Source organism: Lipotes vexillifer, unplaced genomic scaffold (genome assembly GCF_000442215.2).
Source record: "Lipotes vexillifer unplaced genomic scaffold, Lipotes_vexillifer_v1.1 scaffold539, whole genome shotgun sequence".
Lineage (NCBI taxonomy): Eukaryota > Metazoa > Chordata > Mammalia > Artiodactyla > Lipotidae > Lipotes > Lipotes vexillifer.
The window spans coordinates 829,752-846,360 of NW_006789542.1; the positions used below are offsets into that span (position 1 = coordinate 829,752).

Sequence of the window (16,609 nt, forward strand, 5' to 3'; positions counted from 1 at the left end):
TTTTTTTTTTTTTTTTTTTTTTTTTTTTTTTTTTGCCATAATCAGGAAAAGGAGTAAAGCAAGGATCATTCTCCCAGAATTTTTCTCAGGCTCCTGGACAATCTTCTCAATCTAAGGACAATATTTTTCTTTCATTTTATTTTCAACCAAAGAAATCACATGGTTAAAATAATAACCTCCTGCCACACACCTCCATATACTGAGTCCTCCTCTCAAGAGGAACCACTCTTACCCATGTCCATTTATGTTTCTTTTGATGATTATTTCCATATCTCTAGAAAATATATTGATACTACTACTTCTTGAGTTATCAGATTTAGACGTTATCTCACTGAATTCTTTCCATGATAGACAAGAATTGAACTCACCTATATGAAGGCCCCCTCCCACCACCCACCTTCCTAATTTTGACAGGCAAATCGTTACTCTCAGCTCCTCTGCTGCACTGGTTCTCAAATGTTAGCTGCATCAGAATTACCTGATCAGCTTGTTAGAACTTAGATTGCTGGGACCCACCCATGAGTTTCTGATTAAAGGGTCTGGGGTGGGGTCCAAGAATTTTCATTTCTGACAACATCCCAAGGGAGTTTGATGCTGCTGGTTCAGCGACCACACTTTAAGAAGCACTGCTCTACTGGTAACCTCTGCAATTTTAAGTAATCACAACTTTTTCTTGTTTCATCAAGTTTTACAGTATCTCTTGGCTCACCAATTTAAAAGATTAAGACATTAAAACAACTTGTTTTGTTCTATTTTCAACTCTATACAGTAAAACTAAAGACATTTACACTATGTACTCTAACCATAACTGATTTGGCTTGACTGTAAATACTAACAACCAATAAATCATGTTGTCATTATGGCCTCTTGATTACTGTTCACAGCAGAGCCAAGACAAGTGTCATGATTACATATCTTCCTCTACAGGTGCAAAGTTAGACTACTAGAATACTCAACTTTTGCTTAAGGGAGAATGCTTCTAGTATTAAGGTCCTTCTCTTCCGTATATTCTTCTATTTGCTTAAAATCCCACCACATTTTAATTTGTCTTATATTTGAACCATGACATATTGGACATGTTTTTATTTTCCTGGGAATTTTTGACTGCCTTTATTTTTTCTTATCCATAGAAAAAATATATTCCATCTACACTGTATCCTGAATGTTTGCTACTCTCTTGTCATTCTGCTATGGCTGGCTTCATTCTTCTCGAAGTTCATTGATCCCCTGTTCTAAACTGATCAACTGTTTTTTAGACTTGCTGCACAGTTGTAATCCTGGAATTTCTTGTCATTAGACTTCTAGGAGTTAGTTCTTACATCCCCCATATTGCTCCTTCTAATTGTCACCCTTGTTTTCTTGGAGTGCATCTCAGGTGATTTCCTCGGAAAGGCTACTAGGGATGTAAACTTTCTGGGTCCTTGCTTGTCTGAAAAATAACTTTATTTTGACCTCATACTTGACTGTTAGGCTAAGTATAAAATCCTAGTTACAAAATCACTTTCTCTCAGAGCTTTGAAGCCCTTATTTCACATATACTTTCTTCCAATCTCGCTAATAAGAAGTCTAATGGACAACTTAGTGTGACTCTAATTATGTCGTTAGTGGACAAATATTCCTCACTACCACCATCCTGTACTCCTTGTCCTGGAAACATTTAGAATTTTCCTTATGTGTTAGGAGTACTACCATTTCAAAATGATGCATCTAGGATATTTTTGGTTTATCCTGCTTGCAAGTCTGTGGGTCCTTTAAATTTAAAAAAGTGTCTCCATGTAACTCTGGGAAATTTTATTACATTATCTCTCATAATGTTTTCCATTTTCTCTGTTTGCTTTTTCTGATATTCCTATTACTTGGATATAGGACCTTGCAGATTGATGCTTTAGCTCTTTTCTATTTGTCTTTTAGCTCTGCTTCCTGGGAGATTTCTTATCATTATCTTCTACTACATTTTTGGCTCTGCATCCATATTATTAATTTTCAAGAAACTTTTCCTTGTTCTTTCTTTCTTATAAGAAGAAATAGAATTCCAACCACTTTCTAATGGATAGAATATATTCTTGAATCCCCTTGTGTTTATTACATAGAGTATAAATTGGTATTTAAATTGTTATAATCTCTTCTATTCCTTAAAAAATTTATTTCCTTCTAAGTCAGTTATTCTGTAGGTGTGTTTTGGTTTTTTCTCCATGTACCACATTTCCCCTCAATTTCAGATTTCCTTGGTTGTCCATTCATTTTTAAGAATAAAGTAAAAGAGCTGATTGGAAAATCTGGGTGTTTGGGTGGATGGTGGGAGGGGAAGCTAGCTCTTACACTGGAGGCTCCAAATGCCAGAAGAAATAACGCTTCCCCCTGGGGAAACAGCCCACCTACACTATCTCAACCAGTTTATTCAACTCTTTAGAAAATAAAAGGCCTGGCTTCTTGCTATTCTGCATGGCTGGCTTATGTAGGTGTGGGGACAGGGGCAGAAAGTCAACTCTTCCACAAACGAACCTTCACTTAACACCCCCCTTCCCTGTTTCCAGCCCCATTTCTCACTCCCGTACCCCTCTGAAACTGCTGGCCTGGCGTGGCTACAGCCTCTCTGGACCCATGGGTGGACAGGCACCCGGCCCCTCCGTGTAGAGTGCAAGGTTCACCCACCAACACTCTTCCTTCTTTACTCATTCCAAAAATCCCTGGACTCTCTCATTGGCTGATGCCCCCTCCCCAGCAGCATTCACCTCCCTGTTCTGATTTACTCATTTATAATCACTATAATGGGGTCTCTGGAAGCACAGACATAAATATTTATGCTTGCTTGGCCATCTTGAACATAAGTGACTAAGAAGAGCATTTTCATACTAATCTCTCCCTACATCTCTGCCTTTGATCAGGTTGCCTCAATCTAAAAATGCTAGTAAAGGTTCTAAGATGCTCTTCACTAAAGAAGGCCCACTCTGTGCCACTGATGGATTGGTAGAAATGAGAGTTGGGTTCATTGCAGAAGGGATGCCCAGGGCTAGCAAGATGCTCAACAGAGGAGGCCGCTACCTCACAGGGTCATTTCAGAGGTAAAACAAGCACAGGGTACCCTGAAATGATTCCCAGCACCCCAAGTTTGGACCACTCCCATAACCCAACTTTATTGGGCCAGCAAGATTCCACCTTAGAGAGCAAAGTATTAATAGGACGGGGAGGGCTTCCCGGGTGGCGCAGCGGTTGAGAGTCCGCCTGCCGATGCAGGGGACACGGGTTCGTGCCCTGGTCCGGGAAGATCCCACATGCCGCGGAGCGGCTGGGCCCGTGAACCATGGCCGCTGAGCCTGTGCATCCGGAGCCTTTGCTCCGCAACGGGAGAGGCCACAACAGTGAGAGGGCCGCGTATCGCAAAAAAAAAAAAACAAAAGGACGGGGAACTCATGATCTAGGAATTATCATAATATTCTGGTTTACTGGGTCCTCAGCCTGACCTCTTGGCCCAACTTCACTGTCAGGAGATAATACACACTTCTACTCCTCAGTCAAGGTAGGAGTCATCAGCTTCCTGTCCCGCCTCTTCATCTTATCTTCCTGTCCTCATCTTCCTCATGCCTCCCCTCTACCCTGCCCCACCACTTAGACACCCAGCATCCTCCTGGTCTCTCCCCTCACTCCCCCAGAGCCTTCTCCAAGTATCAGTGACCAGCTGGACATTCTGGCCACCCTACAGGTCACTTGTGTTTTGAAAGTTCATGTGTGACTTCAAAAGAAGCATCCAAAAAGGCAGTGTTGCCAGTAGGTTGTGTGTATATGGGTAGCAACTTCTGCCCACAACCCTTTACAACTGCTGCCCCTCCCCCAGCTGATGTGCTACAGGCGGCTAACGGCTCACATCTGCAGCCTCCTCCAGAGAACTGTCCACAGCTGCAGGGAGTCTCCTTCAAGGAGGGCTACACTCCCCTTCCATCCCCCACAGCCAGCCAATGGCTGACGAGTAAGGGGTACAAAAGGCCAGACCCTTCCCTCAAGGAGAGGACAGCTCTTTGCTGTAATTTATGCTCCAAAGCTCCCTGCCTCAGGCCAAAGCTAGACTTTAGCTGAGACCACATACTTGCTCACTCTTTAAGCTAGACTTTAGCTGAGACCACATACTTGCTCCCTCTTTCCCCTTTCCTTACAGGGTTCTCTTAAGAGCATAGCTTCATTAGACCAAGTTGCTCCTAAATCCCCATCTTAGGCTCTGTTTCTGGGGAACCTGACCCAAGACCGCATGGGAGAGACTTTGGGAGAAAATGAGGACATCTTGGTAAAAATCTTACATCTCGAACTCCAAACAGTTCTCTGTGGTTCTATTTACAACTCTCATCTGCAAGGCGTGGGTCACTGATCTGCTAGTTTTCCCATAAGCTCAGGGCAGTCAGAACTGTGGTGACTGGGGCTGGTGGGTGGTTCCACAGCTTTGCCCCACCCCACCCAGGAGTCTGGTTTAGCCAAAAAACAGTTTTGTCTGACATTCCCCAGGTCCTGGATCTGTGATGATCTTGGGTGTTAAAGATTTAGAACCAGACTTGGAATCCCAGATTTCTTGCGTATTCCTGCATCGTCATCAGCACTGTATATCTCTCAGATGACTCGGGGCAGACAGGCCAGTGATGCTGCACAGCGTTAGCTCATGGCTCACTCCTACCCTGTATGGCCTCGTACGGCCTGCACCCCACGTCACCCTGCAGCTCCTCCACACAGCAGCACAGCCCGGAATCTGCCGAGTCGGGGAGGATGGTGAGAGCCTGTGCTCACGGTGCTCTGCCTTCCAAAGATGCCTGAGCGGGGCATTCTCAACTCAACCACCAATTCTCGCAAGAGGAAGTTCTTGCCTCTTCACCCCACTCATGCTCCCATCAATAAAGCATGTACTGTATGTAGAGCACTCACTAGGTGCTGATCTGAGCTCTGGAAACAGTGTAGGAACGGGAGGCAAGTGCCGGGGCCAAGCAGCCAGTTCATGACCTCAAAGAGATCATCATTTTCTAATTGCTTGAGAATAGCCTCGATGAGTTTAAATCACGTGGTTGTTAGACACAAACCCCTAAATCATACATTTCATACTTTTGCAGATCGGGAAAGGGAGGCCCAGGAGGGGGTGTGGCTGGCCATGGGCTCCCAGGCCACCAGGGTCATTACTTCTGCATAGGCACCTGCCACCTGGGGTCCCAGCCGTGAGCTTTCAGGTTCTCACCTGATTCTTCTGGGCAATCTTTTGTCCCTTTTTCCAGCGGAGCACGGGGGTCAAGGCCGGCAGCTCCCTTTCCTCCTCTCCCATCACATGCTCACCCAGGCTGTAGGTGGCCTCAAACACAATGGGGCTGATGACGTCCTGCACTCTCCGCTGAAACAATAAACACACAGGCACGTGAGCGGCGGCCGCTGCTGACATGTGCAGAGCATTTCAACTGTTTACAAAGACCTTCCACATGGACTGCCCCGTGTGAGCCTCACAGCCACACTTGTGTGGCTGGATTTTATTGCTTTCATATTTTAGATGAGGTAATGAGGCCGAGAGTGATGACTGTCCTGTCCAAGGTCACTCCGCTAATGAGCGGGGGCTTTCCCCACTCTACCTCACATGGTACGAAATCATCGTCTCTTTAGCATGTGGAAGACATTACCTTAGTCATCTTCCAAATATTCTTATAACCCAGTTGGCAGGCAGGCAAGCATCTGTACTCATAGTGCACTGCTAACCCTTCCCATCCGTGGTGTTTTGATCATCAAAGCTCTTCGGCCTTGAGGTAAATATGGACTGTGTGTTAGGGCAGGAGACCTGAAGACACTGGGGCCTGGCATCTTCCCAGAGCTGGGCATCAATGGAGTCAGGGATGAAGTCCGGCTTCTAGCCTGTGTTCTTTCCTTTGGAGCCCAGGACTTTAAGAGCCAAGGGAGTGATAGGTCCATAGTCACAATGAACACCTACAAGATGCCAGGCACTGCACTAGGTTTTCTAGAGCAGGGGTCCCCAACCCCTGGGCCGTGGACTGATATCAGTCCGCGGCCTGTTAGGACCTGGCCACACAGCAAGAGGTGAGCAGTGGGCGGAGCTTCATCTGCCACTCCCCACTGCTCACATTACCTCCTGAACCATCCCTCCGCATCACCCCCCACCCCCCCCCCCCCTCAGCAACTTCTAGCCTCTTCTTGCCTAATGGGAGCACCCCCCCCCGTCCGTGGAAAAACTGTCTTCCATGAAAGCAGTCCCTGGTGCCAAAAAGGTTGGGGACCGCTGATCTACAGAGACAAGCCACACGCTCAAACCCTGCAGCTGGGCTTATTCCCCACCATCGTATAATAAAAGGGAGATGAAGGCACAAGTTCCCCAGGCCACAAGGCTGATAAGGATTCTGAGTCACATCTGCTCAATCCTGGAGTTCTTGACCTTTCTGGCCCAGGTCTCACTGCCTCCTGGGTACTCTGGCCGCCCCCCGGGGCTCAAAAGTTAGAGTTTGAGGAAGGAATAAAGCATCAGTATCCCTGCATCCCAGGCCAGCATGCTCTATGGAAGGTGGGCTTCCAAGGGGAGCAGGGTAAATCTCAGAAGTAGCACCAACGAGCCACTGCCTGCAGCCCCACTGCCTGCATCTGTCAGGGAGAGATGACGGGAGCTGGCGAGGAGGCAGGAGTGGGAGGCGCTAGGTGGGCAGGCAGAGGCCAACCAACCCCAAGGCCGTGAGCAGATCCAAGGACTTCACACTACACTCCACATAAAGTCTGGTGGAGCTGGGAGCAGACTAGTGCCGTGTTCAAAACAGTAGAAAGTTTTAAAGTTCCCAAGAGGCACACAGTGAGGAGCTGGCTCTTACCCCACCCCCTGGATACCCAGCGCCCCCTCCAGAGACAGACACGCCTGTCAGTTCCAGTTCATCGTCCAGTCTAAGCACATGAGGGGAACTGGTGGCTTACAGCAAGCTGCACTTTGCCTTCCTCATTCAGCATGTACCAGTTCACCAGGGGGAGGTTAATGAAAGGGTCTATGATCAAACAAGCTGGGGGGATACCAGGTTACACAGTTAAAGGGGCGTTTAGTCTCTTTTGTTTATTGTTTGTTTTTACTGCAACTGCCTCCCACAAAGAGTAGGATGGCCCCAGGTCTACCAGGGCACAGGACCCTGTGTTTCCCTGGAGATCCTTGGGACATGTACGTGGAGTGGAACATGCTCAGAGACACAGGAAATCTCCTGCAGCAGCCCAGGAAAGGAGATGGTGCCCAGGCCGGGGCGGGGAGGCAGACGGAGCTGCTGAATGTGGGCTGCGGGGGACAGATGACTCTGGGATGGGAGCCTGAGTGACATACTCAGGAAAGCATTCAGCTGGGAATAGATTCAATCATTTACGTAAATAAAACACAGAACCTTTTGGGGGAGTGACAGGGGAGCCTCTGGATAAGCTACTTCCACAAAGTTCTCTAGAACTTCAGATTTTAGGAGCAGATTTTTAATGCTCCTGTCCTTTCTGTGAGCAAAGCACACACCTGGGATCCAGATCCCCTCCGCCTACTGACCGACTCTCCTAAACAGAATGCAAATACTGCCTGGGCACAGAGAACAGTGAAGGAGTGCAATCTTAATGTTTTCACAGATAAACACTTCAGTGTTTCTTTAAGGGTGACTGCCTTAAGATTTTGCATTTAAATCCTTCATGCCGAAATAAGTCAGTTATTACATGCTGTTACTCTTGTGGGAGGAACTGAAGATGGGGGTGGGGAGGCAGAAGCCACGGAACATTTCCTGGCTACCACATGTATTCCAGAGACTGGGCCAACCTCCTCCCAGACATCCTTTTACTTAATCTGCACCACACCCAAGCTGGTAGATTGTTGCTCCCATTGTACAGATGAACGCAAATAAACTGTGCTCCGTCCCCAAAACAGTAAGTGGTGGAACCGGACTAATTCTTAGAACCAGAAGCAAAACTGCTTTCCTTGAAGCCCATGAAATACTGTTTAAAAATCATCCCAATTGCTTTAGGTTCTGACATCACCCTGAAATATTACCTATCTACTTAGGAGGATACAGGGCAAGGGGAAGGAAATGTTCCTCATACAAGGAAGAATGTGAGTAAATGACAAATAACTAAAGAAATAGGGACTTGAAGGGAGGGCTGTTTCTAAATGTGCAGTCATTCTGTGTCTTAGTCAGGGCACAGCTGTTTGGGGTGAGTAATGAATTGTGACACCTAGGGGTACAGACGCTGAGCTCTGACACTGACTGCATGAACCAGTTTTAACTATGATGTTTGAGAAACACCTTCTTATGACGTGTCCCAGTAGCTCTGGGCAGAAGGGGCCTACCCCACACTGAGCCATGGGGTGGAGGCAGGGGAGGACACAGCAATTAGAAACAAGCCAGCAGAGCTTCCCTGGTGGCGCAGTGGTTAAGAATCCGCCTGCGCTGGTGGCCAGAAGGTGCAGGACTACAGGGCTCATGGCAGAACAGGGTCAGCAGGATGCCACTCGCACTTCAGCTGGTTGCCCGGTAAGAGTTTCACCGCTTGTATACAATAGGACTTTTCTCACATCTCCATTTCTTTTAGTCTTTTGATTGCCGTCCTCAATATTCTTCCAAGGCAATTCTGGAATAAACACATTATGAAAAACTGGGCCTTTTTTAATTCCAGGAATCCCAAAGTCAACCCAGCAGCATATTAGGACTAGATGTGATTTCAAGTAAATCCTTTGAAGGGTAGATAACATTGCCTCAGCCTTCCAGGGAAGCTGTGAAGACAGTGGAGGTTGCAGCATAGGAAACAAGGGAGCAGTGGTACTTATAGACATTGGTTAACAGCCACCATGGGGTCTGTAAATTCCAAGATACTTCTGGGATATGCATATTCTCTGTGCATATAGATAAACCAGGTTTTGGCAGCCTGGGGGCAGCCAACTGACAGAGATGCAAGTGCTGGCTGCTGGGAGAGCAAAGGGGCTGTGATAGTATCTGTTATCCACAGTTTATATAACTGTAAGTATATACGCTTTTTTTTCAGTTGTCTTTTCAATAAATATATCTCCTTATTTAAAAAAATGGGCCACGGTGACTTTGCTTGAAGAGCTATATACCATGGTGACATTATTATGGCCTTCTAACGCTACTAGCTTTCTCTGTAGTCCTTCTTGATCTCACATTCATAATATTGAGAAACATATCTCTGGAGGCCTGATGATTTTTTTTTAAGTTAATTAATTAATTTATTTACTCTTGGCTGCGTTGGGTCTTTGTTGCTGTGCGCGGCCTTTCTCTAGTTGTGGCGAGCGGGGGCTACTCTTCATTGCGGTGCGCGGGCTTCTCATTGCGGTGGCTTCTCTTGTTGCAGAGCACGGATTCTAGGCACGTGGGCTCAGTAGCTGTGGCTCGCGGGCTCTAGAGCGCAGGCTCAGTAGTTGTGGCTCACGGGCTTAGTTGCTCCGTGGCATGTGGGATCTTCCCGGACCAGGGCTTGAACCTGTGTCCCCTGCATTGGCAGGCGGATTCTTAACCACTGCGCCACCAGGGAAGCCCCCGATGATGTTTTTTAATTTACTAGAAGATATCTTCCGATAACGCCGGGCACAAAGACTGAACTAACATCTGGATGGATAGATGAGTTAACAGCTTTTTGACTAAAAGATCCAAAAGATAGGGCAGGATCAATGAGATAGGCTGATCATATCTAGGAGAGGCCCAGTGGTTTATCAATTATCATTTTCTTTCTTGGCATAGCTCCCTAAGCTCTGATACAAATTACTTAAGGTTTAATACGATGTCAAATTTATGAGTCTCCTCTAGAATATTAATTTATATGAAGTCACTGAATCATACAGTTTTGAAGTTAGAAGAAACTATGATGTTACTTAACTCAATCCTCTCATTTTAAAATTGAAGAACCCATAGTTGAAGAGATAAAGTATCTTTCCAGGAAAGTGTAGATTTAAAAATACGAAGGATGTTACTTTTGACTCTCTGCTCAATTATTTCCCTGACCCTTCTTCCTTACATGCTGTTCAATTTTAATAGTGTTCCCCTCTGTCTTCCTGCAATGTGAATATGTTTTTATATGGTAGGCACTTATGGCTGTATGAAAAAGAAAGTTCAAATCGTGTTTCAAGTGGATGTGCATTATGTTGTAGCTTATACAGCTTTCTATAGTATATTTTAAAAATTCCTTCTTATTCCATATTAGCTCATATGGTAGTATAAGATTGATCGTTTGATTTTCTAAGTGGGTATAAAATTTTAAACATATACAGTCGTTCTAAGGAAAAGTACTTTTTTTTTTTTCCCTTCAAAATTGTTCTTCATAGTGGTATGTGATCAGGAAGGCAAAAAATCTCAAATTTCTAAACAGCATACATGCACAAGAGGTCACAGTTAAGGTTACCTCTGGAGTTCTAATTCTGAATTTCCTGAATTTTGTGGGTTTAAATCACAATTTTAATGTTCCATGAATGCAAGTTGCTTTTTTTTTTTACACTGAATTGTGTATGTCTTTTATTCTGCACTAATGGACATTGTGTTGATTTCTGTGACTATCAAGGAGAGTTCAATATTCTGGTAAAACTCTTTTTAGTTAATGTTTTATTTTTTAAATCCTTTTACTTGAGTTTGACTAAGACAATTTAAAAGCTTTTCTATCAATAACTAATTTTATTTTATAAAGACAGAGCAATATGGTTTTGTATATTTAAAATTAAAATGTGCCTTCTGAAAACTTTGAAAAATTAAAAAAAAAAAAAAAAAAAAAAAAAAAAGAATCGGCCTGCCAATGCAGGGGACACGGGTTCAAGCCCTGGTCCGGGAAGATCTCATATGCTGTGGAGCAACTGAGCCTGTGCGCCCCAACTACTGAGCCTGTGCTCTAGAGCCCACAAGCCACAACTACTGAGCCCACATGCCACAATTACTGAAGCCTGAGCACCGAGAGCCCATGCTCCGCAACAAGAGAAGCCACCGCAATGAGAAGCCCGCTTGCCGCAACTAAAGAAAGCCCACGCGCAGCAACGAAGACCCAACACAGCCACAAATAAATAATTTTTTTTAAGTCAGTTTAAAAAAAAGAAAAAGAAACAAGTCAGCACCCCAAAAAGGACAGCCCCTTCTCCCCACACTGTGTTTGCTTTCTTTTATCTGAGCTGCAAAGGAAAAGTAGCAGCAACATTTTGTGGTTTCCTTTGCATTGTTGGAAGTGTGGCCTCTCTCAGCCCAGCACTGCAATGAAATGAAGGGACCCCTCAGGATGGAGAAGGAGGCTTAGGGGTTTGGGCAGAGACTCTAGTTGCTGACATTTTACTGCTTAAAAATATTCACCACTACAAACAGAAGCATCCCAAGCTGAACACACTTACTTATGATAGACCAAAAGCCAATAATCCACCTTTTCCTGCTAAAAATCTACTGTACCCTCCTTTTCTGAAAAATGAAAGAGGCTGCACAGAGAAGAACCTTCAGACTGGCAGCTGAGGTTTTATAGGGAACTTGACATATGTGCAATTTGAAATTTATTGGGTGCTTACTTTATGCCAGGCAATGTGCTGGGCCCCAGGGAAATGGAGATGAAAGACCTTGGAGGAAACAGGCAGGCAGTGACAACCTAGTGCAACATGTACTAGAAGAGAGGTGGCTCTGGGAACACAAACAAGGGCACCTGATTCAGACTGCAGGTTGGCGGGCTTCCCAGAGGAAGGGAAGTCCGTGGGCTCAGTCAGATGACAGAAGGACATTAGCCAGGGGGCAGACATGGCCGGTACACACAGCAGAGGGGAGAGGGCATGGGTGTCCAGTGGATTACATGTGCTCCCCAAAGGTGGGACAGTCAGGTTAGTTGGTGGGTGGGAGGGGAGAGGAGGCTGAAGCAGAGATGAGATTTCACGGGGACTTAAAGGGTGTGTTGATTTCAACCTAAAATCTAGGGAGAGCTAGATTTTAGGTAAGGCAGGGGGGTAAGGTAATGCAAGAGACTGTGTTACAGAAAAATCCCTCAGGTTTCTCGGATGGATGGGGGTGAGATTGGAGGTAGGAAGGCTGTGTTGTAGAAAGATCCCTCTAGCTGTAGCATGGAAGTGGACTGATGCGCGGAGGTCCAGGGGTGAACAGTCTAACGTAGGGGTTCACAGGAGAGATGGAGAGAGTCTGGGCCAGGACACAGGAGGGGGATGGGGAACGGGAGGGAGGTGAGGCTGACTCAGGAAGAAGAGATGCTGCGGCTTGGTGACTGGAGGTGGGGGATGAGAGAAAGAGAATCATGGAAGGTACCGCAGTGTTCAGCTCAGGTGAGTGAGTGGACCTGGCAGCCCCTCATCACCACGGGGAACCAGGAGAGGGAACAAGTGTGCAAGTTGTTTAGGTGTGAACATACTAAGGTTTGTTACAACACAGAAATCCTCTTCCTATCTCCAAATGCCAACTCCATAAGCAATCTCACAGAATACACTGATCTGGGCCTAAAACCTCATGCTACCTTTTCTCTTCCACAAAACTGCTCCCCGGCCCCAGCGTCCAGGGTCAGCCTCCCCAGCACTGGCTCATCCAGACCTACCACAGACCCTCTGCCTACACTTTGAGCTCATCTACCCGTCCTCCAAGGACGAGCTTTGCCCTCCTTCAAACCACACTATTCTCCTCCCTCGGTGCACCTCACACGCAGAGCTGTTCTGTTGGGGCCCCGAGGGAGGACTGCAGGGCCAGGGAGGGTCTGATGACAAGAGGAAGAGACACCCTTAGGGAAACGCGGTTGAGTACGCCCATTCCTTCACGGGGAGTCCCGGCTTTTCCTTCTCAATTCATTAGCTTGCTTGTGAAATCGAAGTAACTCAGATAGAGCACCCAGCAGGGGAGGCTCGTGACAGGCAGGGCCCACCCACTCAAGGGCTCCACCAGAGGAGGGGTCACTCTGCCCTGTTATTCTAGGGCATCTAGGCCGTTGTGAGGGTCAGAAGCCCAAAAGTCTTCTGTCTCCTTTACTTGTGGAAACAGGGAATTTTCCCTGGTGAGTATAAGCCTCAAATCACGGACCCCCACCCACCTGGCCAAGGGAAGATATGCCTCACTCTCCGGTGGACTCGATTCCAAGCCCCATGTAAGCAGAACCCGAGCACCGCGCACCCCTTGACCAGCCACGTGAATTAGAAACTGACTTCATGCTGCTTTTCTCCAAGAAATGAAGGGTTTTTATCCTCCTTAGCTAACCAGCAGCTACAGAGGTAAACTAAATGAAAACAGGGAAGGATGACCTTACTTTATATTTGCAAATAACACAGAAGGCCAGCAAATAAGCAGCTAGCATTAAGCCAGATAATCGGTTTAGGAAAAAACCCTCTAAGGGCTTTTTAAAGATGCCTCAGTATTTTTCTATTTTCAAACACGTGATCTTTTTGTCCCCTCCCTCCTGTATCCTTTCTCACGATTCCTCTGCTCTCTACACCCAGCTCTATTGCCTACAATTACCTCGCAGGCAGCCCTAGAAATGAGAACTCTTCAAAGTGGAAAGCCTTTTCCTTTATCTCAATAACCATAACAATTAGAATGGCAGTTAAAGTGTTAGAGGAGAGCTTAGAATTCCCATAAGCTTGAAGATTCTTCTAAAAGCAAACTGAGGATTTTGCATTTCTGGTAATAATAGAGGGACTTGCTGAAGATCTATCATTTCACTGAGAACAACTAGAAAAGCTGGAAAAACACACACACACACACACACACACACACACACACCTGTCTAACAGTATCAGGGAACTCTTCCCTTGAGCTGTGTACAGGTCTCTAAGCAGCCTGGAATAAGAGGCTGAGAACCTGTATGAACGTGAACTGGTGGCTAAAAGCTTGAGTTCTTGAGTTTCTGAGTTGAGCTGCTGGAAGTCTTATGAGTCCCTGAAGACAAACTTAAAGCTCAGAGCTACTAAGGTGGCCAGGACTAGAGGGTCAAGATTCCAAAGAGAAGGTAAGCACCTTGAGGCAAATCTGATTTTTGACACCACATTTACTCTTGGGGCATTGGTGGATTCCACAGCAACATAGGGTTACGAGACTCAGAAACCAAGAAGAAGGCCGTGGCCAAGGTGCTGAGATGACAAGAAGAGATGTAGTTAGCTGGAGACTGGACACAGCAAGAGAGAAGACCATTGATCCCGAAGGCAAGTCAATAGAAAACATGCAGATTGAAGCATGGAGAGTAAAAAGGATAGAAAATTCAGAAATTAAATTCAGAAAAGGCCACAGTGAAAGATATGACATATTAAAATGATATAATAAATTGTCTCTACAATTATATGAAACACCCAGCACAATGCCAAGTGTAGTAAAGGTGGGCAATAAATAGTGGCTATTATTATTTTTACCATAATCTTTTAAGTGGCAACTTTGAGATGAAAATCTGTGAAAACTGCCCTATTTCAAAATGAATCCTTTTTATGAACTGTGCATGTAGCAAGGACCTATTTCCCATTTCACTAGAGAACAAGCTGAGGCCAAGTGTGGTTTCATTTAGAGTCCTATAAATTAAAAAAATAAACAGGGCTTCCCTGGTGGCGCAGTGGTTGAGAGTCCGCCTGCCGATGCAGGGGACACGGGTTCGTGCCCCGGTCCGGGAAGATCCCACATGCCGCGGAGCCTGTGCGTCCGGAGCCTGTGCTCCGCAACGGGAGAGGCCACAACAGTGAGAGGCTCGCATACCACAAAAAGTAAATAAATAAACAAACAAATGAAAATTTAAATTAAAACCAAGGGAGAAAATTCAGTAAGTTTCTCAGTGAGATTAGAGATTTTAATTATGACTACATACTACTTTATATGTAATATCATATTATGGAAATGGATACCATTATTAGTCTGAAATGTATGATCCCCCAGCAAGCATCAGTGTCCAGGAAGGGCATGAAAGCATTAATTACACTTCAATTATCATATCTGCATAAATAATTCTATTTATCTGTGAAAATCACACAACCCTATTGATGCTTTTTCCTCTTCAAATATAAAATAACATCTCCCTGGATCCTTGAAAAATGGTTTGTTTTTATACTTTAGAGTTTGTGTGCATAGGTGGCGACTGCTTATTTAGTCAATTTATATGTGTGTATGTTTTGTGACTTTTGTTTTTTCTTTTTCTAGGCACCCATTCCAAAAACACACAAATGTGAGATTAGAACTTTTGACAATTTGGAAACAATCTTCTAAGAGCATGCCACAACCTTGTAAAATGTTCTTTGCAAAGAGACATGTTAATTACATCACAGACAATGGCATGCATCATTTGACAGCTACATGACACCAGATGGAACTGGCCCAGCATGGAGATTATTCAGCCTATGTGTCCTCCAGGGGAAACAGAATTTCATCTTCCAATCTAACGCTCCTCCCTTCCTGTCTTAATTCTCTCTTCCTGTGTCCCATCCTCAAACCTCCAACGTGGCTCTGATAAAAATATTTGTAGGTGAATACGAAACTAACACAGAAGAAAATGCTCCCAGTGTAACCAACAAAAGAAATATGGCCCAAGTCTGCCCAGGCAGGCTTTCCTGCTCCACCACCCTTCGCCACATTGCCTCAGCCACGAGTCCTTTATCCAGCTGGCATGTCAGCCTCAATCCTCACTTTAGGACAGAAACGCTCTGGGACCCTGGGAGCCAACAGTGAAGAAGTAGGGAGGGAGGAGGAGGACTGACTTGGCTTAGACAGCAGTTGAAAACCCTGGAATCTCCTCTCTCTGCACCTTGACCTGATAAAGCTTTCAAGGAAGGGGGCACAACTGTGCAAAGTGCATCTGCTCAGGCCCGACGGCTGCTCCCACCTGTACCTCTGCTCTGCTGACCCCACATCTGCTGTGCCCTTATCCCCATGGAATATGATCCACCCTTCACAGCCCAGCTCAAGGCTGCCTGTTCTATGGGACTTTTCTTGAGGACCCAGCCCTCCAACCACAGCCTCCCAGGGTCCTTATGACACAGTTTGGCACTTAATTATTTTCTGTCTTCTATTGCTGTCTTTCCCTGAATCTAAGGCCTTCCCTCAGCCTCCCATTCAATGTTTCTGAAGTGGAGATGCATCTTAGCATAAAATAATAGGTTTATTATGAGAATGTTTCCCCTCTTCAACCCCTGCCTGGAAAGCTGTCACTACATTGTTAGCCGTGTGGGGAGTGAGGGAATGTGGGGCTGCCTCACAGTGGTAACTGCAGCTGCAGGAACCAGAGCTCAGCTCTGTCTGGAGCTCCCCGGGTCTCTGGACAACACTCCGCACGCTCGTGTCTGAAAGGCTGGGTGCAGAGGACAGGACAGGACACTCAGGTCAGGGCGGGGGATGACAGGTGTGTAAAGCAGGAGTGGAAGGGTGAGTGCACTGACATTGCGGTTGACCCTCTAGGGGAACATCAACTAGGTTGCCTGCAGCCAGCACTTGGTTGCCACGTGCCTGCACCAGGAATCATGTGAGGCATAGGGAAGCAGAGAAGCGGCAGGCAGGACCGTGTGAGCAAAAAGCCAAGATGCAGAGAAGAAGGTGCGTGGACAAGAAGTGTGGGAACCTGATGAGAGGGAATCATCTCTGACCCAGAGAGGGGCAGGAGCGGGAGCGTTAAGAGTCCTTCCAGAGGAGGTGACCTTGGAAGAAAAAGGAGACGTTCAGCA

At 46.0% G+C, this 16,609-nt stretch overlaps 1 protein-coding gene across 1 annotated transcript in view; it reads right to left on the reverse strand.

The window, feature by feature from the left end:
• The window catches only part of ITGA9 (integrin subunit alpha 9), a 371,922-nt gene that overhangs the window by 189,364 nt on the left and 165,949 nt on the right, over positions 1-16,609 (reverse strand). Inside the window, exon 16 of the mRNA XM_007462694.1 lies at positions 5,207-5,356. Within this exon, the coding sequence (XP_007462756.1) occupies positions 5,207-5,356 (150 nt within the window). The remainder of the gene's footprint in view (positions 1-5,206; positions 5,357-16,609) is intronic.